The sequence below is a fragment of the Uncinocarpus reesii genome, genomic scaffold (genome assembly GCF_000003515.1).
Source record: "Uncinocarpus reesii 1704 scaffold_4 genomic scaffold, whole genome shotgun sequence".
NCBI lineage: Eukaryota > Fungi > Ascomycota > Eurotiomycetes > Onygenales > Onygenaceae > Uncinocarpus > Uncinocarpus reesii.
Window position 1 is genome coordinate 408,719 of NW_003052497.1, and position 26,998 is coordinate 435,716.

Consider the following 26,998-nt stretch of genomic DNA (forward strand, 5'->3'; position numbering starts at 1 on the left):
GTCGAGCAGTTTAGGGCTCAAAGTGAGTTCCAGCGGGCTGGATGGTGAAATCGAAAAAGGAAAAAGGTGAGGATAATTGCCAAAGGGTTTCGAGAGGGTTCCTTAGCGCTTCTGGAAAAGTTGGGAGCCGAAAATGGAGCCTTTTTCGCTGAGAGCTCGTGAACGAAGATGTAGAGGAGATGTAGATGGAGCAATTTGAAGCCCTCGAATGTAGCCTTTATATAAGGCGTCGATGGCCCGAGGTATGTGTGAAGGGTCTATCAAAATAACGAAGGCAAGGTAATTTTGAGTCAAATTGACGTAGACCAGTCTCTTATTTTGTTTCCTCTCGCGGATGGGCGAGGCTAAGGGTATCAAGAAACAGTGCGAGGAACGAGATATAGCAAAGGGTATTGAATCCAGAGATGTGATATTATGTATGTGTGTATGTATGTATAAACGATGGGTATCGAGAAGCCTCAAGGCCACATTAAAGAAGGATGGTCACGCAAACACAACAGTGATAAACACTATGAAAAGATGGAAAGAGGAGAAGAACTCGGACAGAGGGAATGCGGAACAGGGAGCTTATTTTAATAGGGCCTGTCATTCTTCTTGAGAAGGGAGAGTCAAGAGGCGTCAGCCTCCAGGATCTGACAAAGGAAAGGTCTAAACTTCGGGCCTCTCCCCATAGGTCAAAGTCTGATGAGGAGACCATGGTCCAGAAGTCTACACAAGATCAACCGGAGGAGACGTGTGGTGGGACTGGCGAGCTTATTGGGCGAGGGTCTGCTCCTCGACGTTTGGTGGGTGGTTGAGATCTGTGAACAGCATACAGACGCCCGCACTTTACAAGCCAGACGACACTCGAGTCGGAATATCGCAGTTTACGGGCCTGAACTCGTTGGCTCGGAGAGTGGCGGTTTGAAAACCCAAGAACCGGGAAATTGGAGAGGCTCCCACGCATAATCCCTGTCATTAACCTGGAATTACGGTACTTAACGCCGTTTTATTGTAAATTATGCGATCAGACCAGCTGCTATTAATATAGGAGTTACTAGTGCAGCTGAACTTCAGCAGCACATACATACATACATACATACAATGCATATCTCACTGTGTGTAATAACTACCGGGTATCACTGCCACTGTTTTGTAAAGTACGTTGGCCGTCCTCCAGACCTGTCACTTCCCCCGTAACTAGCTAGCTAGTTAGTTACCTGGTACCTGGTACTCCGTAAGGACAGGCGATACGGCGTAACTTTGAGCTAGCCATGTCTGTATTGCCATGTTGGCTAGATTTTGGAACCTCACGCCATGTGGTTGTGACATCTCAGCACCGTTCGTCCTCTCCTGACTTGAGCACTTGAGCCAGAATGAGACCTGTCGCTTTTCCTTTCCACTCAGCAATGTCTACGAGCTCGAAGACAGATCGACCAGAGCACAGGTCTGTCCTGGAGTTGTCATGATTTGTCAGTTCTGTGCATTGCAATCTCTCTGATCTGTGCACGGGCCTGGATCCTCGCATGCCCATATATCGCTTCTTCTCTTTTCCCCCTCTCTTCGAGGTTGAGATTCAGGGTCTTTTGTGTTGCCCTGCCGCTTGTGCAACTGCAACTTGCCGGAAATGATCAGGAAACCACATTGTGAGTAGTCCGGATCTGCCACCCGAAGATTTGCTCCCGCCTTTCGAGAAGATCCTCGCATCTCAAGCGTACCAGGTTTACTTGTGCATCCATGAATCGAAAGGTTTAAACCTGCAGGGTCGGCTTCAGGTACCTGTTTCGGGGCTGAATTGCTTCGGGACCATCGAGACTGCCTCGTCGAAACTGTTGCATTTTTCAATCCAGACCTTGAAGTGAGCCTGATCGTCAACCTCGCCCAATAATACTTTGTGTTGCTCAAAAGATTTTGCAGCCCACTCTCTGCCCTCATTCCTTGGTGCTTGCTTTTCCTTGCGGAGAGCTGACCTGAGGTCACGGAGCCCACATTAACTTAACTAGTTAATCGTACCAGTTACCCTCCAGAAGATCTTTGAGGAGTTTTACAATGCGACCGACCCGAATACCTTATCTTGCTTCTGAGATACTATATACCGAACTATCATAGCTATTTCTGAAAGCAACCTCCTCATTGTCTAATTTGCGTTATTTGTTTATTCTTTTTCCATACATTCTTTTCGATCATTCTTTGTCGGTTGAGAAATAATGCCAAGGTGGGTGAATACTTGAGAGCCGTGTTCCAGTTAGGCATCCACGATCTCAAATGCATTGATTGGTTATTGGAAGAGGTCGCAGTTAGTTACCGTGATACAATTCCCCGTGTTCTCTTCCGATGAGGAAATCCAGAACATGAACAACTCCGCGTCAAACATCCGACTTCTTGCCATTTATGCCCAATAATCCCGGAACCTGTCCAACAACACTGAACGGCACATTGATAACCCGACTCCGGAGTTTGACAGGCCTCGTCAGTGGATGAACGGCCGCCACCACCGTTCGATCGGTCCCTTCATCACAACGCTGGCGTCAAGCCCTGCCGTGCTTAAGAGAGTCAATTGAAGTGACAGGTTTGTGAGTGACGGTTACAACGCAGATCACAGAGCCAAGTCACTGTTACCTGAAATGCCGGATTTAGCCCAGGAAAGAACATGCCGAATCCATTGATTCCATTCTGTGATTGCAGATCATACGCGCCACGATTTAACTTGAGGCTGGAAGCACTATCAATGGACGAGATCCTATGGAGTTGGTACCAATCTGATCTTTTCGATCATAGATGCTTGATTTAATACTGCTTATGCAAAATGAGCTGTCCTGGGATTTGTTTTTGCCCGTAATCTAAAACGAGCGGATGCAGCATTCGGTGGCTGGGGAATCGAAGCACACCTGCAATGCAGATTTACAATGCAAAGCCCTTCTTTTGGCAAAGCATTTTCATTTGTGGCACCAACAGACGCGAATCCGCTTTTTCAACGACGCAGGTTGCAGAGCAATCCAAGCTTTTTTGCTGAAGTTGCAAAACATTTCGATTGTGGTTCAGATCGGCTAAGTAACTAATTCCCCGTTGGAAAGCCAAAATTTTCCAAAGAATGACGAACAACCAGCACCCAATGTTTGCTATGATTTTCTGTTAGTCCACTGAAAAGACCAGATATTGATCGTCAGCTCAAATCCCTCGATGCTGATTAGTTTAGTTATTGAACCTTTTGCCTCTTTGAGTTGCACGTTTTTTCGGCCCTCGATTGACTCCATTGGCTGGACAGGCATCTAGAGGCAGTCGCTTAATTGGAAGATCTCGACGGAGGAGTGAAGGCTATGCTTCACTTGACGTGATCATCCCTGTTCCGTGCTGCGGCCTAAGCGCCACTTCTTTCTTTTTTCTTCCTTGATCATACCTGTTCCATCGGGTCTATCGGCCAATGGAGAAAAGGAACCAGCCTGGTAGAAATCTATCAAGGTGGTAATTAGGCACAATAAGGAATACCTGATATGCAGATGGAGCATCAAGGTCTCTCTCTGCTCGTTCTTCCGGGCAGTTCACTTTCTAGTCCTCAATTACTCCGAGCGTTGATTGAACAATCTTTACGCAACACTATCAAGGTTGTGAGTGCCTATTTATTTAGAAGCAGAGATGTCTTGATTCAAACTGAGCCGAATTTTTCTTTGATCTTATTTCATGTCGTGGTTGGTTTTTAATTTGGGGTTACGACATACGATGGACGCGTGTGTCACGGAGTTCAATTCATTCGTTGGCATATCCCATAGTTTTGAATACACTAATAGCTATGGAGTACTTCTGTCGGGAACAGCTGGATTTATACTCTAGAACCAGACCATGCTCTTTTTTTCAAAGCAATCATGGTCAAGAGAAAAGTAAAAACCACGAGGGTTTTTCAGTTCAACGGAACCGAATCCGCTGTGGATCCCATTTTGATATTCCAACGCTCCGTTAAGGACGAATCTTTGATGATACGCATCTCGGCAGAGAACCGCCTCGAGACATATCTGAAGAAAGTCCCTGCAGAACCCTTAGTGTTTCTGCATCGTTGGGTATGCCTTGCTTGGCGATGCTGTGGCGCCAACCACGATTGTACTCCACAAGAAAAACAGTGCAAACAGTTCGTTATTCCCCAGGCATTCCTAACCAGACGGCCATGGTCGTGTCTCACCCTACACGATAATCGACGGCGTTGAGGTCGAAAGTTTGTAGCTAACGCTGACCTTGGCGGCCTCCCGCAAACACCTCGAGTGGCACTGGAAGATATTGGTTTTACTTCAGCAAAAAAGAAGCCATAAAAAGATTTCGTAAATACTGAGCGGGAAGGAGCGTATGCATGTTCCCGTCGCTGGGAGGGCATTGATTCGTCAATCAGATCCAGCCCGGCTTGCCCAATAAATCGCTGGATCGATCGATCGATCGATCTCTTTCTTTGATTTTGAACAGCCCTGCGGAGTATAAAGATGTCGAACTGATGTCCCTGTCCTGGAAGAACGTCAATCGGGAGCCCCCGTCCGGGCCCTCCCCATCCCAACCAACCCAGCCGACCCGACCCTGCTGGTGCATGGTGCATTTCGACTTGGGTCACGTCCTCGAGCGCGATGACCATTTTGGGGATTCCACCAATCCCTTGCTCAAGGCGGCTCCCCCTACCTTGCCTTCATGATCAGCTTGCGGGTTTGGATTTTGTCCACAGTTGCTGCAGAAGATTTCCGTTCCGGGTCATTTGAAGCTGGGGTGCATCAAGGTGTTCACACCAACAACTCATATGAAATTGCGACGAGACCTGTCGGATTTCTGGATCTGCTGACGGTTTGGGCACGGCACATTTTGCGATGGTTGCGTTTCGAGTAGCTCTGTGATTCGTAAAAAAATCTGGAAGTGGATGAAAAGAAAATGTGATTCCAAAGAGTTTTCAGCAGTCAACAAAGCTGACTAATGCAACATTAGTTAGTTATGTAATCGGTGGTTTTGGAGACAAATGATTGGTCCACGAAATAACAACTTCTTCGACGAGATGTATAGATACAGAACTATGGGTATAAAAAGATATACTAGCTACAAATCTGTCATTCCCAGTCAAAATGGCGGGTACACATCACGGGCTTTCCGGCACATTCAATGGTTCAGCTGCAACGGTGGCGTTAGGTCATGTCCGGGCATGTTTGCGCGATTCTAGTCGCGCAGCTCGAACAAAGAAGATATACTAAACTCCGAGTCAGGACCGCTTCCGATTCAGCCAACAGTCAACAAAGGTCCAAGCCTACCTCTCCCCGTAATGGTGGCGCCGGATGCTCTCCGCCAAGAGCGCGGAGACATCCAACACGATCAGCTTTCTCATGCTTCTCGCCCTTTGCGGATCAATAGGAAAGGTATTCGTTATCACAATGTAATCAATACAGTCACACTCCTCGATCTGCTCAAGTGAATTTTCCCCGAACAAGCCGTGGGTAGCGATACAGTATACCTTCTTGGCACCTCCCTTCTTCACAACCGTTTCTGCGGCTGCAATCCAAGACCCCGCGCGGTCAATCATATCATCAACGATGAAGACGGTCTTGTCTTTTACATTGCCGACGAGAGTGATTGTCCTTTCGTGATTAGAATTCTGCACCTTTTCATCTTCTTCGTCTGACGAGGCCGCGGCATCGAATGAACCACCAAGCGCATGCTCGGGCTGGAAGGATGATAGCGTCGAAACGACAGATTCGGCCATTGGGTCGAGGATGGCTCCATCGTATGTATCCGCACGTTCCATGGAAGCGTTCAGTACGGAGACTGAAGCAGAGGTAGAAGAGAGATTCGGTGAGGGATAGTCGTCATCAACTAAATGGCCTTGGACTAGTCGTCCGGTTATCACCTCTCTGGCACGCTCATCGGTGTACTCGTTCCCTGCGTCATCATCGTCATGATTAACGCTTTTTTCTGGTACTTCGGCCTGCGGAGTCTTGCCCTCTTCAGCAAGGGGTGTTAATGCACTGGGTTTTGCATCAATAAAGGGATCCGCGAGCGATGAGGGATGCTGGTTGATATCTTGAGGGCGAACACGAGTGGGTAAGCTAGCACGATGAGCAACATGTCGTAGAGGAAACTCTGCATTTCGGACATTTGCTAGGGTATGTTCGACTGAATCAAAGAAAATGGCACTGTCCGTCATGGAATTGTGGGTGTATCTCTGCCGTCTTCTGTCGGTTGTGACGATACCAAAGTTCAGTTTCAGTGCATCTGCCAAAGACGTGACACGCTTGCTTCCTCCAGCGTTTTTGGTAACCACCACAGCCTCATGCCACCGTGGAACGTTTATTTTAATCCAACGCGCTATCAGAGCTTCGGCAAATAAGTTATCGACAGGCTTCCCAAAAAAGCCTTGCATCTGCGACGCCTATATTTCCATCGTCAGCCCACCATGTCTCCCAACCGGCGAAGTTGAGCCCGTACATGTAAGTCAACGGTGATGACATGATCAACGCCCGCAATTGATAGCAAATTGGCTAGCATTCGCGCCGTAATCGCCCCGCGGTGGCTCTTCTTCTTTGATTGACGGGAGTAGGGAAAATATCTCCAAAGGCGTTAGTGGAATCTTCACTCGACAAGGCAGAACGTAAGAACCTACGGTAGAACAGCTTCAACAGACAGTCAGCCAATCAGTTCCACACGGTTTAAACAACATACAGGGACCAGAATAATTACCTGTGATTGACTTCGCCGAGCCACCTTTGCAGGCTGAGATCATAATCAACAGTTCCATCACGCTATCATTAATCTTGCTGCTTCCGCTCTGAACAATGAAAACATCCTGATTGCGCACTGAAACACCAATATTCACACAGGTCTCCCCATTGCTGAATTTTCGCAACTCGCATTTCGCAGGGACGGTGCCCAGCCGCTCGCAGATGGCTTCTGCGAGGGCGGGGTGGGAGCTGCCGGAGAATATTTGAACGCCCCGCATGTCTTGCTTCGCTGCGTAGCTAAGTGTCTGGTAGGATCATTAACTAAAGGAAATTCGTCAGAGTACGCGAAGATGGTGTTTATCTGGCAAGCAAGTATATCGTTGAAGGTTTTTGATGTTTGCTGCGCCTGTATTTGGTGAACCTAAAAAAAAAGCGGTCGAGATCCAGAACATGTGACGTTGGGGAAGGTTGAGAAATAACTACTCCGTAGTTATCACTAATGAGAGAATATTAATTCACCGTGCGATTTCTACGGAATGAAGCTCCAAAGGACAATGTGAAACTAGCAATTGAGCCTGGTACTCTATTATTTCAAAATCAGCGCAGTGGAACGATGTCGCAGAGCTTTCCTCCCATCCAGCCCGGCGGCTCTCTTATGGTCGCATGGCAAGTCAGGGATAAACACGTCCTGGTTGTTGGCGGTGGCGAGGTTCGTTGATAGAGCACTTGTTAGCATCGCATTGAGCTGGCGCCATTCACTTCAGCTAACAAAGTACAGGTTGCAGCAGGCAGAATCCTGCATGCCTTGAACGCCGACGCCAAAGTCACAGTGGTATGCCCGTCCGCCTGCCTGAACCCAGAAGTCAAGTACCGCATCTCAGAGAACCACGTGGCCTATATTGACCGGAAATTTGAACCCGTCGATCTCGACGACGATGTGGCAATGGTGTTTGTGGCGATTGACGACCCGGAGGCCTCGTCGCAGATATGGAAGCTATGTAGGGAGCGCCGGATTCCCGCAAACATTGCCGACGTGCCTTCGGAATGTGATTTTTATTTCGGCAGTGTGCACCGTGATGGGCCGCTGCAGGTGATGGTGAGCACCAATGGGAATGGCCCAAAGCTAGCGAGTATCGTCAGGAAGGAGATTGCAGCGGCATTACCGGCGAATACTGGTGCAGCGATCCAGAATGTTGGTATTCTAAGAAGGAAGTTGAGGGAAACCGCACCAGGCCCAAAGGATGGGCCAAAGAGGATGAAGTGGTTCGTGGCTGACCTCATACCGAATCGACTAACTGTTTCCTGGACGTGAAAGCTGATTTCTGTCTAGGATTTCTCGGTTATGCGAATCTTGGAGTTCGGAAGAACTCGTTGAGATGGACGAGAAGGATATGGAAACTTTGCTTGGATTCTATACCCAAGATATAATTCCCGCTTTTGAACAGGTCCAACTCAAAGAAGGTAATATTGCGCCTTTTGATGGAAGTATGGGCTGGAGCTGTTGATGGCCGTCGTTTTGTAATCTGGCGCTGCTGTGTAATAAAAGGCCTGCTAAGGAAACCCTGGGTAGCAATTCGTATAGTTTGAAAAATGTTTATTTGGCCTTTTGTCTCCCCTCCCAATGAGTCTAGAAATCCACTAAAAGTACAGGAAGAGCAAAGGATACACTGGACGCCATAGCCGCCGCGAACATCAACTCAAGATCCCAGTGCGAAAGGAGCATGGCAGCGGTCATATCAGCAATATACATCGGAATACATCGGAAAAAGAAATGGGATTGATGAGTCAAAAAGGCGACGAGTACAGGTACAGGAACGTTTAGGGGTTGCTCTTGACGAAGTCGATACCTAAAGAAAATTATTCCGGTTAGCTAATGTGACATTACCGCTGCTAAGATGCAACTTACCCTTGGCAATGTTCTTCTTGAGGTCAACCATGCAGGCGTCGAGCAGGCTCTGTTCATATTCAGAGATCTTGCCAACTGGGAAAATCTCCTCAACACCGTTGGGTCCGAGTCTGACACGGGAGGCGAAGAAATCAATGCCCTCAGATTTGTAAAGAGGGCTCTCAACGAAAGTTGGCTCAATGACGTCCTTGACGCCCTGGGAAGCCTTGAGCAAGCTCTCAGCGAAACGAGCACCGGCCATAGCCATGGAGAGAGTAGCAGATCCAGCGCCGGCCTTAGCCTTGACGACCTCATCACCACCGAATTGGATGCGGTTGACGAGCGCCTTGAGGGCGTCACCGGAGATATCGGGGTGGTTGGATTGAGAGATCAAGGGGACAATGGTCACACCGGAATGTCCACCGACGACGGGAACCTCCTCATTGACGGGGTCGGTTTTCTTGATCTCGGAGATGAAGCGGGAAGAACGAACAACGTCGAGAGTGGTGACACCGAACAGACGCTTGGGGTTGTAGACGTTCTTGGATTTGAAAACCTCGGCAACGATTGGGACGGTGGAGTTGACCTGGGCGGCAAGAGTCAGCACAAAGTTGTAAGCGAAAATAGCGGCAAAGCTGGACTTACCGGGTTGGAGATGACAAGAACGTTGGCATTGGGGGCGGCCTCCGCAGTAGCCTTGGCCAAATCACGAACGATCGAGGCATTGGTGGTGAAGAGATCTGAAAGTGGATATCAGCTTTCCGTTGTTTCAGGGCTGCTTATAGACTGCTTGAACCGCACCATCACGGGTCATGCCAGGCTTGCGGGGAACACCGGCAGGGATCAAAACGATCTCAGCATCGGTCAAAGCATCACGAAGGCCAGAAGGAGTGGGATCGTAGCCAGTGACGGTGCTGTTGGTGTTGATGTGGCTCAGGTCGGCAGCGACACCTAGATGGGAGCAATAGGCTTCTGTTAGCATCCAGCAGCAAAATAGCCCAGGACCATTCAATTGCTTGAAAGCGCTGTAAATATGGCGTCAAAAATAACTAGATTGATGGCATTACCTGGTCCACCGCGAATGTCATAAAGAGCAAGCTGGCTAACACGAGGGTTGAGCTTCATCAAAAGAGACAAGGGCTGGCCAATGCCACCGGCGGCACCAAGAACGGTGACCTTGGAGTTCTACAGCATCACGCCTGTCAGCAAGGAGATAACCGCCAGCGGCAATGGATGTGAATGCATTGACGGCCTCCGCTGCTTACCTGCTGGGCAGTCGCCGAGAAAGCACGGCGCTGGACAAGGCCAAAAGCTCGACGAGCAGCAAACATGATGACTAGAGAGGAGGGGGTATCACACAAAGGGACAGAGAGGGCTCTAGACAACTAGTCTGGACGAGTGCTGTTTATGAAGCGAGGGGAAGCAAAGTGAATTGGTGGTGAAGAAGAGTGAAAGAAGAGACGGTGAGGATGTTGTTTTTTCGCACCAAAGTCACGGGGCCACACCCATGCCATTAACTAGTGGTTACGGCTCACCGGCAATCCCCTGGAGCTGCTTCGGCGTCAAACCGCCAGGGCTTGCCACCGGGATGCTGTTGCTTCGAGCTGTCCCGCAGAGAAACCGACTCCAGAGCGGCATTTTTACAGGACGTACGGAGGACATCCCGACAACAATCGCGCTGGTCTTCAAGGCCCCCTTTGAAGGTCTCTCATGCTTGCGAGGTTACGCCGAGGATATAAAATCGCGAAAATCTGGGGAACAGCACTAGCTACAGAGTAGTTAGTTCACTACATCCGTTGTGAGTGGAGAACACCGCCAGCGTGCTCCTCTTCAGCTCGCCGAAGAGTCCTGCTGGGTGAGAGGTGAGAGGTGAGCGATGCACCGCTGTATCCAACCAGAAGGCCTGCACTAAACACCATGCTGGTTATATTATTGTTTCACAGTGATTCCCGACGTAATCATCGCCGAAATACGGGGCAACGGGATGCGTCCCCAATCCCGAAAAACTGCAGACAAGCTTCTCTCCAGCTGGCCATCGGCCGGTTGACCTGGTTTTTTATATACCCTGGTTGAGACAGATTCTCGACTTCAACGCCGCTGTGAGAGACGCTTCTGCATTGACAGCCATGTTGAGATTTGGCTACGGTTCTTAAATCGAAAAGGGCCTTCTTTTACCCTCATTCTTGAAATGTTTCACTTGACCCTAGTGGAGGCCAATCCAGCGGCATACCATATAAACCCATCACGTACTCCATAGCTGAAACATCAGGCGGGAATCGAAGCAACCGTAAATCAAGGAGGGCCTCTACGATGATCTCGAGAGCAATTGCTCGCTCGGCTCCTTGACTGGGTTCTTTAGACCAGAAACCATGTGTTTACTTGACTGAGTATGACACAGAGACTTCTGCCATGCTTTGGCTAATACTCCGTGATTTTGTATGAGGAAATCTCGTACGGCCAGAATAGAAGATGCTCGGTTAGATTGTCCGGATGTATGGACATACCTACACAAGATGAGGCTGAATGCACTATCTTTCATGCTTTGTCAGGCTTTTGAAATCGAGCCAATATTGCTATGAGCTGTCATATTATAGATTTCACTTAGGTGCCTCCGAGAACAAAGTATTGTTAAAGGATTTTTCTTTGGGTTGAATGTGCAGAAGCCAACGTAGTGGAAAGAAGGTAAGTACAGAATATATTATACAGGAGTCCGTTCACGAATGAGAGCTTGGGGTGATGGCTTGGGCCCCAACTCAGGATCCAATCTAAGCGTCTCCTGCTGGGTCAGTTTTCGCATGACAACACCATTCTCCTGCGGCACATGATAGCCTACAGGGCCATTCGGCGACTGCTGGTGGTTTGGCCATTCAACGAGCTGGGCTTCTTCACCCTCTGCCGGTTCTTGCCCCAACTGCCTCCGCCTCTTCCACCACCCGATAGATCGGTTGATCACTGATGCAATCAGAATCAAAACGGCGGACACAACGGGAGACCACTGGCCCACGGAGCCATGGCTTTCTTCCACGGGGAGCTCGGTTTTCATTAAATTGAGTTCGTTGAAGATGATGTTTGTGACAAACATGGGAAGTGCGGCAAGATCGAAGAGGAGGTCGATGAACAGTAATGCGCCGAGTGCTGTTATGATCAAACGGTTTTTGAGGCTTATTCCGAACTTGACTTTCCGGATGTATTGGAATAGAAGGATGTACCCGCCATACCAGGATCTGCAGGCGGCGTTGTAGGTGGTTTGTGAGAGGCGCATGTTCAATGAGCTATTTACGTGTACCATGACTAGTGACGTGCATCCGTACGACGGCGTATGCGGACTTAGGTTGATAGAGAGTGATTTATGCGTCGCTGCTAAAATAGGAACCAACAGGATAACGCCGAGGTTGGCATATGTTCCGAGGAGATGGTCCGTTGGCAAAGCCATGATTTCGCTGCTTTGTCGCATTGGTGTTTTCGCGGAGAAGCATTTATATGTGCAATTGAACTGCGACGAAACAAGTTCGGAGGTGCTCGTTAAAAGGTCTCCGGTGGGAGACCGACAAGCTGGCTCGACACCAGTGCGGACATCGACAATCAACGCCCGGCCCGTAAGGCAGCCTATTCCAACAAGTGCACCCCAGAGTAGAATGACGATTCTGCCTTCCGACCGTCGCAGCGCAGACGACCAATGTACCAGTGCGGCAAAAGCCACACACCCGGTCGTGAGTACCGCCCATGCGGCGACAATATCCAGGTCGAACACTGGAGCTCGCGACTTTGCAAGCGTGAGCATGTGGATCGCGGTAGATCCAGCATATGATAGTGCAGAGGCAAGTGCTCCCATGACTAGCCAGCGTTGGTATCGGCCCAGAATCCCAAGGATAAGAGAGATATAATATAGTAGCCGTGGGAGTAACCCGTATTGCCCACTGATGGGATAGACGCAAACAATGGTGTCATTATGCCCCTGGGGAATCTCGGATGGGTTGATTAGATCGCGCTCGACCAGCTTCGAGGGAGATGAAGAAGTATGCGTTGGCAATGCCAGCGTGACTGGGGCAAGAAGGTATAGAATCGAGATGACCGCAAGGATAAAAAGGCCGGTACGGCGCATTTTGGAGAGTGAGGACTGTCATGGGTTGGTGCTTATAATAAGTCTTATCCACTACTCGGTATCTTCGACGTCGTTGTCGCTAGACGGGACTCCAATAGCTCAATGAATCCAAAGTGTTCAAAGTCCTCTGGTGAAGTAGACCGGTCTCACGACGTTTCCGTTGTCGAAATACGAGGGCTCCACTAGCGGGCAACAGCAGCAGTAGATCCTGTTGTGAAACTGGTTTAATAATAATACCTCGTTTTGGGGTTCGAACACCCGATGATTTTGGCATCGGCATAAAGCAAAGTTTCCAGCTCGAAGACTGAGCAAATATGACTTTGGCAGGCTCATGCTCTGCTGTTGGTGAAGGGTACTGAGGGATATTCGCAGCCTTATCAACTCTGGGCAACAATGAGGTTAAAACTCTCGAGGCGCTTGAACATCAGACGTATTCCGCTCTGATTGGAGCTAAGCCCGTAGCACATGGGTGCACTGCCCGAGATATTTTTGAGTGAATCTTGCTATCAGAATGGTTGAGCATCCAAAGGACAAGGATCCCGACCAAATCCTGCCTCAATTAAGAGCCAAGGAACTCAATCGTCATTGCCGAGTGCGAAGCTAAAGGTTCCTTTCACCAGCATATTCAAAAGGCCGGACTTTGAAAACGGTCCCGTTGGCAAGGCGCATTTTCTTCGAGGTCGCAAAAGGTTGGTACACGGATAGAAACGGCATTATAAATACAGTGCAAAACGCTCACGCTTCTTCATACACCAATCCCAACGCCAACGAAGGTCAGTCAGGTCGAAACAGACCATAAAACTATATCCACGAGAGGCAATTCACCTCCTCCAAACGTGACAAGGTCACCGTAGGAAGTGCAATACAGCCCAACAAAATCCAAAAAATATGACGACTCCAATCCAAAATATCCATTTATCTTGCTTAGCCCTCCTCTCAACCTTTCGAATGGTTTCTCCGCTAATCCCTAGCGTATTCGCAACGCTATATAGCCTCCGTTGCGTCCCCTTGAGAATTTCGCGCTGCTGCCCGAGATCTCCGAGCACCGCTCGACCCCGGTCCAAAAACTCATCTAGCTGTGTATTCGTGTTTGAAAAAAAGGACTGCTCTCGCAGCGCGTGTTGTTCACGATTATATTGCGAAGGATCGGTCCCGAAACTGAGACCTGTACTGCCCGACGCTTGGCGGCGGTGGGGATTTGCAAAAGGAGACGGTTGTTGAGGGAGAGCAGATTGGGCGTAGGGGTTTTCGGGGGTTGATGCATGATGTGGCCGCCGACCTAGAAGCTCGCTCCGATTTGTAGCAACTTGCTTTTCAGGTTACAGTCATTAGTCTGTCAAGTCTCGGATGATAGACGCTTTATCCAATACATACCGCATCGTCTCGTTCCTTTTTTAATCTGTCAAATTGCGTTCTATAATCCGCCAATTCCGCTCTAAAATTCTTTAGCCGCTCGAATGCTTTTTCTTGTTTTTCCGGAATAAGTTCTTTCTTGGAAAGAGAAGAATAATCGTCAATCGTTCGGGAAAAGGATGCGAGTGACGCCGATATTTGGCCTATTCGAGAAAACCGAATTAGAGAAGTACTATATCGACGATTTCGGGACCTCGAGTCATGGCTCGCAAGTCGCAATTGTGATTACTTGTTGAGCATACCTTGAAGGGCAGCTGGAGAGGAGGCAGGGGCTTCGGCAAACGTATCAAGGCCGCGGCGCACGGCCGCCGACTGCTTCAAAGCTGCGTTGAAGAGGGAATTCTAGCGCAGATTACATCAGTTCAAGCTCAGGAAGCGGAGTGCATGGAGCGTCTTCAAACAGTGATACGCACCATCGCGCCGCAAAAAGGGGTGAGGTTGGGATTGGTTCACGACAAGGAGCCAGTCTGCGATACTCTGGCAGCAGGCAGTAGAGGAAGACAAAGCAAGAAAATCAACCGAGTCAACCTGCTGCCAGGATGCAAGCTGGCCCGAAGACATCGAAGCATGTGGTATTCTGCCATCTGGAGCCGCCTCCATCGGATAAATTGCTTTTCCATCCCGTAACCACGCCCGCCCGAGCTCGAATACCCGACTCCGTATTACTCCGTACAAAGTAACCAAAGCGCTCTTGAAGAGTCACGGCCTGGGAGATATATGTTATTAACGAGATAACTATGGGTTGCTAACCACTTTGCCAAAGCACTGCTATTCGTCGGCCCTGAATTAACAGCCCAGGGCGTTCCTTCACCTCCCGGCGAGTGTTATACAGTTCCCCGGGCTCCACGCAAATACCGCTGCTTCCAAAGACAAGACCTAAAACTTAAAATACATATGTGCAGGGGCTACCATTCAACTCCAAGGATATACAGAAAGGGTGCCACGTGAGTAGAGACAGGACTGGAAGTTATCGAAATCCTCTCTAGTATCCGGGCGAACCGGAGGCTCATCCAATTTATAGCAGCCTAGGAGCAAGGAGATTATTTTGGAGGGTATTTGTTTTGGAAAAACCACCTGATCCCGCGAAGTCATTAGCATAATTGCATCCAACCTAGGCATTTCAGGCTTTGCTTACTTGCTCACAAAATAATCCACCAGCCCAGCAGCACCAATACCGCCAGACCACAGTGCGACCGTTTCCCAGGTCAATATTCCCCGCAGGTACTTTTGATACGCACCGTATCCCAATCCTGCGCTCGCCACGGTGAGTAGAATCGCATTGGTCACCAGTACAGGGTTCGACTTGTTTTCACACAACTTCGCATACGTCCCTTTGGCCTTGGCCTTGCCTCTTTGTGCAGCAGCCTTGGATCTCTCTTTGTATTGGCGTTCGCGATGCTTCTCCCCTTCTTCACGCTGAAGACGTTCGGCTTGGGTGTTCGTTTTAACGGATTGAGATTCATAATTCGATGGCACAGTGTTTATGTGAGGGGAATCCACGTCGACGAGGGAGGAAGTGGTGGTTTCGGTGTCATTGAACTCGACTTGAATTGGTTGAGGAGCAGCGCTGGAGAGCAGAATACGTTAGGATGCTCTGATTAATGACATTGCGATCTGTGATGCGCTATATGATTGACTTACGCCTAAATTGTAAAGTCAATTAAGTTCTTAATACGGCGCCTTGGACATTGTGGACTTACCTCTTTTGGGCTCTGGGTCGCGCCTCGTGCAGCAGCTTCGGCGTATGACATGCTAGGCATGTAAAGAAATCAAATAATGGGGGATAAGATGGTATTAATGCCTTAAGGCGCAGGTATTATTTCGTTAGCAAAGATGGAAACAGAGAGATATAAAAGCCCAAACGAAACTATGGTCGGAACGGGATTCCCTTACCCTTGTGACAAGTCAAAGGACAGATCTGGTTCGGATTATCTTTCTCAATTCGAGAGGGGAAGGCACTGAAGTACTTTATAAGCCAGTACGGAGATAGCAGATGCCTCCTCAGTTATATCGTCACTGGCTGGACGAAGTGAGACCGGGAAGTGACGAAAAGCTTCCAACTGACTGCATCACGTCATAGGGCCCCTCCGCCCCGGTTGGTCTCCGTCCGAAAGGGGGTCCCGCCAAGCGTTACGTAATTGGCTTGGCAATAAGGATACGATAATCACGTGTCCCCTGTCGTCCTTAATGTCCAAAGGTCTTCTTAAGAAAGTATGTCAACAATCGGCAAGACAATTGAAAGAGATGACTGTTGATAGCAGAACTGATGTGGCTGGGTTACTCAGGAGGTGAGCTTATATTAGATGTTTCTAAAAGGCACAATTGAATTTCCCTAGCTGCACAGTGGTATTGTGTGTATTGAACTTTGGAAAAAATGCCGGGCAACAGCAAAGGAAAAGAGAGAGGTCATGGGATACAGTAATACATTTTAGTACAAAAATTGAGGAGACAAAAAAAAAAGGTGAAATGTACGTGCAACGGCCATATCGCTAGCCAAATCAAAAATTGAGGAGAAGCGTAGAGATGTGGTGGGACGTGCTCATAGCATCAGTTCAAGAGGGTTCTCAACCACCTTTTTCAACTCCTGCATAAATTCGGCCCCAACAGCTCCATCGATTACCTTGTGGTCAAAGCTTCCAGTAACGACGATCTGGTCATCCCATTGCACTTCAGTGCCGTCTTCACCCTCCAAGGGCACAGCGACCTTCTTGGTAGTGCCGACGGCAAGGATGCCGGCCTGTGGGGGATTGATCACTGCGGTGAATCTTTCCACCGCAGAGTTCATGCCCATGTTACTGATGGTGAATGTGCCACCATTGAACTCTTCGGGCTTCAGCTTGTTGTCTCGGGCGCGCTTACCGAGATCCTTCACCTGGCGTGAAATGCTCTCCAGGCCAAGTCCCTCTACGCCTTTCACGATAGGGGTGATGAGACCGACAGGAGTAGCAACCGCGACGCTAATGTCGACGTTCTTGTGCTGGCGAATCACAACCTGTCCGTTTTGCTCAATCCAAGCCGAATTGACGGCGGGAACTTTTCGAAGTGCAATAGCGCAAGCTTTAATCAAGAAGTCATTGACGGACAACTTGTACTTGCCGTCTGCGCTAGAGTTCAAGGCTTGACGAAGTTTAAGGAGTTTTGTGACGGACAAAGTGGATGAAACAAAGTAATGCGGGTTTTCCCTCATGGATTGGGTAAGACGATTGGCAATGACCTTGCGCATCGACGAGGCAGGAACATCTTCGTAGGAGGGACCAGCAGCAGCGCCAGGAGCGGCGGTAGGTTGGTATTTCTCAATATCCTCTTTGGTGATTCTACCACCAGCGCCTGTGCCTTTAAGGCTCTTGATGGGAACTCCGCGCTCCAGGGCGAGTGCTTTGGCGGCCGGGCTGATCAATGGCTCTCTATCAATCGACGGTTGTAAACGTTCGCCTGTCACCTCTGGTTCTTCTGCCGCGGGCTTCGACTCATCGCGCGCAGGCGATGGGGCTTCGGCTTCAGTTTCAGGTCCCTTAGATGACTCTGCGGCTTCTTTTGGTGCTTTATCCGCGGCTGGTTTCTTATCACCACCAGCATCTTCAAGGGAGAATGACTCAAACTGGGAGATATCGGTGCCTTCTTCAACCATCACCGCGATGGGCTGTGTCCGTCATTAGACAACTCGGCTCGCCCGTCTTGCAAAAGGTGTCCAAGGCTACTCACATTTCCAACAGCAACGTCTTTTTCTCCTGCTTCCTTCAAAATCTTCGCAAGCACTCCTTCTTCCTGAAACTCAAAATCCATTTGCGCTTTGTCGGTTTCAATCTCAACGAGGACATCGCCAGGGGCCAAAGTGTCTCCGACTTTCTTCTGCCATGATCCGATATTGCCTGCCGTCATTGTAGGTGACAATGCCGGCATGCTGATAATCGTATGGGAAGGATATGCTAGACCCCAAACTTAGCACAAGCCAATCCAATCGGTATGCAGGGAAGTGTCATACATTTTGAGGCATAGTATCTGGCCAGCGAGGCAAACAGTGGCCCCTGCAACCTACCATTGACACAACGTTAGCAGATGCATTCGAGGGCGGATGGCGAAAATAAATTCCATTGACAAACACTTACCGTGATGTGTCACGCAATTTATACAGGGTCCGCGATTCTCGGAGAGCCGGAGCGGGTCTTGAGAGAAGTAGGCGGAACGAGGAGGATCGCGACATCACTGCAGCGGAAGCCATAGTGGAAAGGAAATAAGCGGCAATGCTAAAAACCAATATTCTCCTGATATAATGGAAAACGATTGTAAGATCCGCAATGGGATCCTCTCGACTTCAATCCGCTGTGAACAAAAGGTGAAGTCGCTGCTTCAACTCAGCGTTTTTGTTGAGCTATTATTTGGTTGGTCTTGGCGGGTGTCTTTGGGTTCCCATCAAATCGTGGGTGCTTACTAATGTGATCAGCACTAGCCTCGGAGCGGACTAGCGCCACTCCTTGCGCTGGATGGCCGCGTGGGCCTCTGTATCAAAAGATGCCACTCTCAGAACATGGGGCGTCGAGGCGCATTCGACGATGGCAGATTGAAGGGACGCACGCATGGTCGGCATTGATCAGCAATTCTTTTACTCGGTGTCTCTTTAGCCTTCCTTTTTGCTACCTTCAATGCGGACAGATCTTTTGGCGGTGCTTCGTGGTCATATCGGTTGGAGTCTAGCCACCAATGGCTCAGGGCGATGTGCCTGAGCACGACGCTGTAACAGACGGGTCCCTCGCCGATGAGCCCGCCGGCTCCCACACGGATAAAGAAGGTACAATGTCCGACATAAATGAAGTGTCTGAGGTGACGCAAGATATGGAGCCGTCGATAACCCGTCCCAAAGACGCACCTTTGCCGGACGATTCTTTGGGCTCTCCAGGATCTACGGATTCCTTAGAGCAAGGGGCGGAGGAGGCTGTAGAAGTCCCTGCAGCTCAAGAAGGGGATTATGATGAACAAAAATCGGACGTTCCGATAATCGATCCTGATACAACAGCGGAGATTCAGCCAGAAACTCAGCCGTCCACGAGCCCGATTCCACCCATACCAACCGACGGGCGAGAAAGATCAGATTCCCGGTCGACGATTGCTACCCAGGCAACCCATCGAACTGCACCGCTTAGCTCTGCAGTCTTTGTTGTTACAGCCTTGGACGCTATTGCAGCATCGAAGGAAGCCCGGCGCAGCAAGGAATTGGACGACGCTGTCAAATCAGCGCTGGGGAATATCAAACAATCTGAACAACACCCTATCGACCCAGAATTAATATTTAGGCCCCTAGAGCTGGCTAGCAAGACACTCAGCATTCCTCTTCAGATCACCGCTCTTGATTGCATCGGCAAGCTCATCACATACTCCTATTTTGCGTTCCCCTCCGCGCCAAACGAAAGCAAGCCAGAATCGGACGATCAGCCGCCCCTGATAGAACGCGCTATTGAGACAATATGTGACTGTTTTGAGAATGAAGCTACCCCCGCCGAAATACAACAACAAATTATCAAGTCTTTGCTCGCCGCGGTTCTTAACGACAAGATCGTTGTTCACGGGGCCGGGTTACTTAAAGCTGTGAGGCAGATTTATAACATTTTCATATATTCCAAATCTAGCCAGAACCAGCATATTGCCCAGGGGTCACTCACCCAAATGGTTGGCACCGTTTACGATCGGGTACGTTTTCGCCTGGACCTCAAGGAAGTACGACTTCGGGAAGCGGAGAACCGTCATCGCGCCGCCTCGGATGTGTCATTTGGCCAACATAATCATTCGACACCAACCGATCAAGACGAGTTACCTGAGGATGAACAGTCGCCCGTATCTGATCACCCCGTTGCAAAAGACCCAAAAGAAAAGATGACCCTGCAAAGTTTTGAGACGGCCAAGGACGACGCAATGGTAAATGATAATGCACCTACTATGGTTACTCGGGCCAAGGCCAATCGAAAAGCATCGCGGTCAATTTCAGGTGACGATCTAGATCCGGCAATAGATGACGAGGATGAAATTTATATCAAGGATGCATTCCTTGTTTTCAGAGCTTTATGCAAACTCAGCCATAAAATTCTATCCCATGAGCAACAACAGGATCTCAAGTCCCAGAATATGAGATCTAAATTGTTATCGCTGCATCTCATGCAACATCTCCTTAGCAACCACATCGCTGTGTTCACCTCTCCACTTGCAACTATTAAGAGCAGTTCAACGACAGGGGATACCATGACTCTCCTGCAAGCTATAAGACCTCATCTTTGTTTGAGCTTAAGTAGGAATGGTGCCAGTTCTGTACCGCGCGTTTTTGAGGTCTCCTGTGAGATATTCTGGCTCATGCTGAAACATATGCGGGTCATGTTAAAGGTCAGCCAACTGTTATCCCAATTGCTATTGTTATCGTCTAATGATTGGAACAGAAAGAATTAGAGGTATTTTTCAAAGAAATTTACCTTGCTATCCTCGAGAAGCGCAGTTCACCGGTATTCCAAAAACAGTATTTCATGGATATCCTTGGGAGATTGGCTACTGACCCACGGGCACTGGTTGAGTTGTATCTCAATTATGATTGCGACCGAACGGCTTTAGAGAACATGTTTCAAGGGTATGCGAACGTATTTCGAAACCAATAAAAGCCAATGCTAACTTGTCTGTAGAATTATCGAGCAGTTGTCGCGCATGTCCAGCATGCCCGTAGCAGTTACTGCCCAACAACAGCAACAATATCAAGAACAACACATAAAAACGCCCACTTCCGCCAATGGCTGGCACCAACCAGGAACACTACCTCCATCGCTATCAACCGCTAAAATCGACAATACCGCGCCCGTAAACTCCCAAAGCGTACCTCCTGAATATGCCATGAAACAAAAAGCCCTAGAGTGCTTAGTAGAAACTTTACGGTCCCTTGATACTTGGTCTTCTCAGGATGCAAATGTTCCAAAATCTGTTTCACGTGAGCCATTTTCTCGACATTCCTTGGAAATGTCTAGAGAATCCCTAGATACTACAGCTCCAACGCTCGCAACCGCCTCTCCAAGATTAGATGCTGGCGAACCTTTGACCGGGCAATCAACTCCTATCCCAGAGGATGATCCCAATGAAATAGAAAAGGTTAAACAGCGCAAAATTGCATTGACAAACGCGATTCGACAGTTCAACTTCAAGCCTAAAAGGGGAATGAAGCTTTTTCTTTCTGAAGGTTTTGTCCGTTCTGGTTCGCCTTCAGATATTGCAGCCTTCTTGGTTCGAAATGATCGCTTAGACAAAGCCGCCCTTGGCGAGTTCCTCGGCGAAGGGGATGCTGAAAACGTTGCGATTATGCATGCCTTTGTCGACTTGATGGATTTTTCTAATCGTGGTTTCGTTGATGCTCTCCGTGAATTTTTGCAAAGTTTCCGACTTCCTGGAGAGTCTCAGAAGATTGATCGCTTTATGCTTAAATTTGCGGAGCGGTATCTTACCGGGAATCCAAAGTCTTTTGCTACAGCAGATGACCCTTACGTTCTTGCGTATTCTGTTATCATGCTCAACACCGATCTTCATAGCTCAAAACTCAAACGCAAAATGACGAAGGAAGACTTCATCCGAAATAATAGAGATCTCCAAGATGTGCCACACGATTATTTGGGAGGTATCTACGACGAGATCGCAAGCAATGAAATCGTGTTATACAGTGAGCGGGAGAACGCCGCAAATCTTGGCCCAGCTGCCCCTGCCCCTGGACTCGCCTCCAGGGCTGGCCAAGTTCTCGCCACTGTTGGGAGAGATATTCAAGGAGAAAAATACGCGCAGGCCTCAGAAGAGATAGCCAATAAGACGGAACAGCTCTATAGAAGCCTAATTCGAGCTCAGAGGAAATCCGCAATGAAGGAAGCTCTTTCGAGATTTATTCCGGCTACATCTGTGCGACATGTGGGTTCCATGTTCAATGTGACATGGATGTCGTTTTTATCAGGGCTTTCAGCGCAAGTTCAAGATACCCAAAATTTAGATACCATCCGACAGTGCATGGAAGGCATCAAGCTTGCCATCCGTATATCCTGTGCATTTGAATTGGAAACACCGCGAGTTGCATTTGTGACTGCGCTTGCCAAGTTCACTAACCTTGGAAATCTTCGGGAAATGATGGCAAAGAACTTAGAAGCTCTTAAAGTGCTCCTTGATGTCGCTATCAGTGAGGGAAATCACCTCAGGAGTTCTTGGAGAGAAATTCTTACCTGCATCAGCCAGCTTGACCGGTTCCAATTACTTACGGATGGTGTTGATGAAGGAGCACTTCCGGATATGTCCGTTGCCCGTGTAGTGCCTCCATCCGATAGTGCTCGCAATCGTAAATCTCTACAGGTTCCTCGAAAGCCTCGGCCTCGGTCTATTAACGGGTCGGCGCAGTTCAGACCGGATATTGCCATGGAAAGCCGATCAACTGAAATGGTTAGGGGTGTGGACAGAATCTTCACCAACACAGCGAACTTATCTCAGGATGCGATCGTGGATTTTGTTTGGGCTCTGAGTAATGTCAGCTGGCAAGAAATACAATCTTCTGGCCAAAGCGAATCTCCACGCACTTACAGTCTTCAAAAACTTGTCGAAATAAGTTATTACAACATGACAAGAGTCAGGATTGAATGGAGCAGAATTTGGGAAGTCCTAGGTGAACATTTCAACCAGGTCGGCTGCCATACCAATACAGCCGTCGTCTTTTTCGCTTTAGACTCCCTTCGACAACTATCAATGAGGTTCATGGAAATTGAAGAGTTACCTGGCTTTAAATTTCAAAAGGACTTTTTAAAACCGTTTGAACATGTCATGGCAAATAGCACAGTTGTTGCAGTCAAGGATATGGTTTTGCGATGTTTAATCCAAATGATCCAAGCTCGGGGAAATAACATTCGGTCTGGCTGGAAATCTATGTTTGGAGTTTTCTCTGTGGCAGCCAAAGAGCCATACGGTAAGTCCTTAAATCCTTTTTCTTGTTTTCTTCTCTTACTAACCATCAAAATAGAGGGTATTGTAAACATGGCGTTCGAACATGTCACGCAAATATATAACACTCGCTTTGGAGTCGTCATTACACAAGGTGCTTTCCCTGATCTGATAGTTTGCTTAACGGAATTCTCGAAGAATTTGAAGTTCCAGAAGAAGTCTTTGCAAGCAATCGAAACCCTCAAATCAACAGTCCCCAAGATGCTCAAAACCCCTGAGTGCCCCCTCTCCCATCGCCGTGGCTCAACTTCCAGCGTGCCGGGTGACGGCGTCATTCCGCTTACACCGCAAACAAGCAGGCAGTCAGCAGAAGAGCAGTTTTGGTATCCTATTCTGATTTCCTTCCAAGACGTTCTGATGACTGGAGATGACCTTGAAGTCCGATCAAGGTAAGCAAGAAGGTCAACGTTTTTAATCAAACAGTGAGGCTGATTGGGTTTTAGAGCATTGACCTACCTCTTTGAGATCCTTGTTCGATATGGCGGGGATTTTCCAACGGAGTTTTGGGATGTCCTCTGGCGACAACTATTATACCCGATCTTCGTTGTATTGCAGTCAAAGTCTGAGATGTCCAAAGTGCCCAATCACGAAGAACTTTCTGTGTGGCTTTCAACGACCATGATCCAGGCATTGCGACATATGATTACATTATTCACCCATTACTTTGACGCTTTGGAATACATGTTGGATCGGTTTTTGGGCCTTCTAACACTCTGTATTTGCCAAGAAAACGACACAATCGCTCGAATCGGAAGCAATTGTCTTCAGCAACTGATTCTACAAAACGTACAAAAATTCCAGTCTGCGCACTGGGACAAAATCGTGGGGGCGTTTGTGCAATTATTTGAGAAAACTACAGCGTATGACCTCTTCACTGCCGTCGTTCCCGTATCTACGAAAGGTTCAGAAACCACGAAGGTAGCGGACGATTCAGCATCTATGAACGAAATCTCAACAGAGCACATCTCCACGGGGGATGAGGCGTCCGTAAACGGGGACCAACGGCCCGCTACCGCAGTCGAGCAGGAAGAAGCTAGAAATGATCAGCATTCTGCCCAACTTGAGGATCACTCTACCGCAGCTGAGCAGCACCAAACTCCTCCCACCATTAGTGCTTCCCGTCGAAGATTTTTCAATCGCATCATAACGAACTGTGTCCTTCAGCTTTTAATGATCGAAACGGTCAACGAATTGTTCTCTAACGATGCGGTATATGAGCAGATTCCAAGCCACGAGCTATTACGCCTGATGGGACTTTTGAAGAAGAGCTATCAATTTGCGAAAAAGTTCAACGAAGCTAAGGAGCTTAGGGTTGCGCTCTGGAAGCAAGGATTTATGAAGCAGCCTCCAAACCTTTTAAAACAAGAAAGTGGAAGTGCGGCTACATACGTTAATATCCTTTTCCGGATGTACCATGATGAAGGTGATGAGAGGAAAAGTAGTCGAAAAGAAACGGAGGAAGCTCTTATACCGTAAGTTTGCGTGCTTTGAGTAATTGAAGCGGCCATAGCTAATTAGATTCGCAGGCTCTGTGCGGACATAATCCGTGGCTACGTTAAACTTGACGAAGAGACTCAGCAACGAAATATTTCCGCCTGGCGGCCAGTAGTCGTGGATGTGGTAGAGGGCTATACTGGCTTCCCTCGCGAGACCTTTGACAAGTACATTGAAACGTTCTATCCACTTGGTGTGGAGCTCCTTTCGCGTGATCTCAACAGCGAGATTCGGCTTGCTCTCCAGTCTCTTCTGCGACGAGTGGGTGAGTGTAGACTAGGCATGAGACCCGCGACGCCGACAGAGACGCCGGTGAGCCCGCGCGGCTCGGTTTCGCATAGTTATTTTGGGAATGGGCAACACAGACACAGCCGCGGTAGATCGATCAAAAGCTAATAGCCGCTATGTCCAACGCAGTTCTTGCTTTTGATTCGATTCGTGCTTTTTTTTTTCGCTTCTTCGGTGGGCCAGTTACCATTGCGTTTGATGGATTTCCCTCCATTGTTCAGTTAGGGAAACCGCTTTGAGTGCGGTTTAATTTTTTCGTTTCTTGGTATATGGCTGCAGCGTGTATATTAGAAGGAAGATTTTTAGTTGCGCCTCGTCTGCTCTACGGATACGCGACAAAAATGCATTTTATACGGAGTTTTTTTTTTTTGTCGTTCAACTACCCAACCTTGCCTATGGAGTCCTCGTAACTAACTAACTACCTTCTTGCGTGCTCTTTCTTGAGAGATGTGTGTAGCAGCTTGCCCGATAAATTTCGTTTCCACAGTTCCATCACACTGATATCGCCATAAGATAGGAAAATAGCACCCTAGCAAAGTATCTAAGATCCACCTGATTACCGAGTACTCACCCAGCAAATAGCTCCCCTGGAAATTCCATATTCTTCCCGGTCAGAGGTAACTACCTAGCGTGGCGCCTGGTTCCATAGCACAAGCTTGATGATGGTGGGTGCGCGCTGCAGCCTGCAGATGGTCGGCAAAGCGGCGCTGCTGTGAGCGTCCTGGGTTGCACAAGGCCCTTTACGGTTTTAATTTCGACACACAACCTTATCCGGGCAAAAGTTGGCAAGGGGAGGTCAAGGGAGATTGCGCTCGTGGTTGGCTGAAGAGCGAAAAGAATGCGGCAGCGATAATGGTATTATCCTTGTTGTTGCTGTTGACTGCTAGGCGTCGATAATTCATGGGACTGGGACGGAGGACATACACATAAACGCGGCATGGTTCTGATCTTGCCCATTGCGTGCAATGCATGCACTCGGGAGGGACCAATCCCCGAGCGTAGGGGAGGAAGATTCCATGAAAATCTCTGCATTTGTGGCGTCAATGAAATGTTGACGGTTGCACTGCTCAAGGGCATGGTGTGGCCGAATGAGACGAGCCGGATGCGAGCATCTGGAAGGATTCAGTGCAGGATTACCCGGGCTATATGGAAGCGAGATAGGCCTGTTAGTGACCATAGAGGATTGATGAGCTCCTGCGTCCTGACCTCTAGAGGCGCGAAAGTGGACGACGACGGTGACACGGCGCAGTTTGATTCTCAACAACATCGATATCTTGTGCCGGCTTGTTGGGTCGGATACACGACATGCCGCCGACGTTCGCTGGCCATTCGAGAGAAGTCGCCAAAACGCTGCTCAAAGGGCCGTGATCGGATCTCAGGCGCACTTCGCTAGCCATTCAAAGTCGCCCATGGGTTCAAGATGAGGCGTTGATGCGCGGCATTGTGGAAGTGATTGGACGGGCAATGCATGAAGAGTTGATCTCGTGGCGGAGATCGAACAGGCTGACAGGCTGACATCGTGACAAGGTGCGATGCTACCTGGACGCCAAGTACCGGATACCCTTCCCCCGATCCACTTTTTCCCCATACCGCCAGTGGGGACTGCGGTGGCCAGGCTGGTGTTTGGGGCCAGGTCCCCGGGGCAGGGAAGTACCAGCTACTTTGTTGAGAGGTCTCGCTCGACCAGAATCGGATCAAGGGCTTGACGGGATGGGCGCCTTTTTCTCTGTATTTCCTCGTTAAGGAGTAGCAGCAGGGAAACCTCGCAGCTCGTAGACAAGATGCCGTTGGTGGATGTAGCCAGCTCGTTACTGGGATTTTACGATGGACTTGGGTGATGTGTCGTGAGCTGTTTGATCCTTTTTCCCACCAGTCAAGACGGGGTTTGCTGAGCGGCCATGCTTGGAGGATGAGATGTCGTCCTTCGAGGCCAGTGATATAAGTTGCCCGCGCATCCCCGCACCACCACCAGCAACCGCTGACCTGGGAAAACAACCTGTTGGGTGCTGACCGCTTCGTTGCTCTGCTTCAAGATTTAAGTCTTTCACTAACAGCTGCTGCTGCCATGCAAGTCCCGTCAATCCCAATTCGTTGTTGCTCCCCTAGTCCCCCCTTGCCATGATCATGGCCAGGCTAACAATGGGCCTCTGGGACCTCAAACGGTACAACTTCCCTTTTTCT

General features: G+C 48.9%; 9 protein-coding genes across 9 annotated transcripts; 2 read left to right on the forward strand and 7 right to left on the reverse strand.

Annotated features, from left to right (window-relative positions):
• Positions 1-674: 674 nt before the first annotated feature.
• UREG_06256 (uncharacterized protein) lies at positions 675-1,255 on the reverse strand (the record flags this gene model as incomplete). Its single annotated transcript, XM_002583243.1, has 3 exons — positions 675-708; positions 816-962; positions 1,200-1,255. 3 exons carry the CDS (start codon positions 1,253-1,255, stop codon positions 675-677), a joined length of 237 nt encoding a protein of 78 aa, XP_002583289.1.
• Positions 1,256-4,350: 3,095 nt separating this feature from the next.
• UREG_06257 (uncharacterized protein) lies at positions 4,351-4,545 on the reverse strand (the record flags this gene model as incomplete). The annotated part of the gene is made up of 1 exon (XM_002583244.1): positions 4,351-4,545. One exon carries the CDS (start codon positions 4,543-4,545, stop codon positions 4,351-4,353), a length of 195 nt encoding a protein of 64 aa, XP_002583290.1.
• Positions 4,546-4,645: 100 nt separating this feature from the next.
• On the reverse strand, positions 4,646-6,928 carry UREG_06258 (ribose-phosphate pyrophosphokinase 1; the record flags this gene model as incomplete). The annotated part of the gene is made up of 5 exons (XM_002583245.1): positions 4,646-4,835; positions 5,247-6,361; positions 6,418-6,538; positions 6,593-6,602; positions 6,652-6,928. 5 exons carry the CDS (start codon positions 6,926-6,928, stop codon positions 4,646-4,648), a joined length of 1,713 nt encoding a protein of 570 aa, XP_002583291.1.
• A 335-nt stretch (positions 6,929-7,263) lies between these two features.
• Positions 7,264-8,155, forward strand: UREG_06259 (uncharacterized protein; the record flags this gene model as incomplete). The annotated part of the gene is made up of 3 exons (XM_002583246.1): positions 7,264-7,359; positions 7,429-7,913; positions 7,981-8,155. The coding sequence occupies 3 exons, from the start codon at positions 7,264-7,266 to the stop codon at positions 8,153-8,155; spliced, it is 756 nt and encodes a 251-aa protein (XP_002583292.1).
• Positions 8,156-8,468: 313 nt separating this feature from the next.
• On the reverse strand, positions 8,469-9,866 carry UREG_06260 (malate dehydrogenase, NAD-dependent; the record flags this gene model as incomplete). Its single annotated transcript, XM_002583247.1, has 6 exons — positions 8,469-8,497; positions 8,557-9,121; positions 9,181-9,275; positions 9,337-9,504; positions 9,603-9,720; positions 9,801-9,866. The coding sequence occupies 6 exons, from the start codon at positions 9,864-9,866 to the stop codon at positions 8,469-8,471; spliced, it is 1,041 nt and encodes a 346-aa protein (XP_002583293.1).
• A 1,367-nt stretch (positions 9,867-11,233) lies between these two features.
• On the reverse strand, positions 11,234-12,637 carry UREG_06261 (uncharacterized protein; the record flags this gene model as incomplete). Its single annotated transcript, XM_002583248.1, has 1 exon — positions 11,234-12,637. One exon carries the CDS (start codon positions 12,635-12,637, stop codon positions 11,234-11,236), a length of 1,404 nt encoding a protein of 467 aa, XP_002583294.1.
• A 2,453-nt stretch (positions 12,638-15,090) lies between these two features.
• Positions 15,091-15,739, reverse strand: UREG_06262 (uncharacterized protein; the record flags this gene model as incomplete). Its single annotated transcript, XM_002583249.1, has 3 exons — positions 15,091-15,124; positions 15,186-15,617; positions 15,726-15,739. 3 exons carry the CDS (start codon positions 15,737-15,739, stop codon positions 15,091-15,093), a joined length of 480 nt encoding a protein of 159 aa, XP_002583295.1.
• An 850-nt stretch (positions 15,740-16,589) lies between these two features.
• On the reverse strand, positions 16,590-18,269 carry UREG_06263 (pyruvate dehydrogenase complex dihydrolipoamide acetyltransferase; the record flags this gene model as incomplete). Its single annotated transcript, XM_002583250.1, has 4 exons — positions 16,590-17,690; positions 17,753-17,976; positions 18,033-18,082; positions 18,157-18,269. The coding sequence occupies 4 exons, from the start codon at positions 18,267-18,269 to the stop codon at positions 16,590-16,592; spliced, it is 1,488 nt and encodes a 495-aa protein (XP_002583296.1).
• A 572-nt stretch (positions 18,270-18,841) lies between these two features.
• UREG_06264 (uncharacterized protein) lies at positions 18,842-25,056 on the forward strand (the record flags this gene model as incomplete). Its single annotated transcript, XM_002583251.1, has 7 exons — positions 18,842-20,324; positions 20,480-20,654; positions 20,707-23,000; positions 23,055-23,424; positions 23,479-24,507; positions 24,562-24,794; positions 24,947-25,056. The coding sequence occupies 7 exons, from the start codon at positions 18,842-18,844 to the stop codon at positions 25,054-25,056; spliced, it is 5,694 nt and encodes a 1,897-aa protein (XP_002583297.1).
• Positions 25,057-26,998: the final 1,942 nt, after the last annotated feature.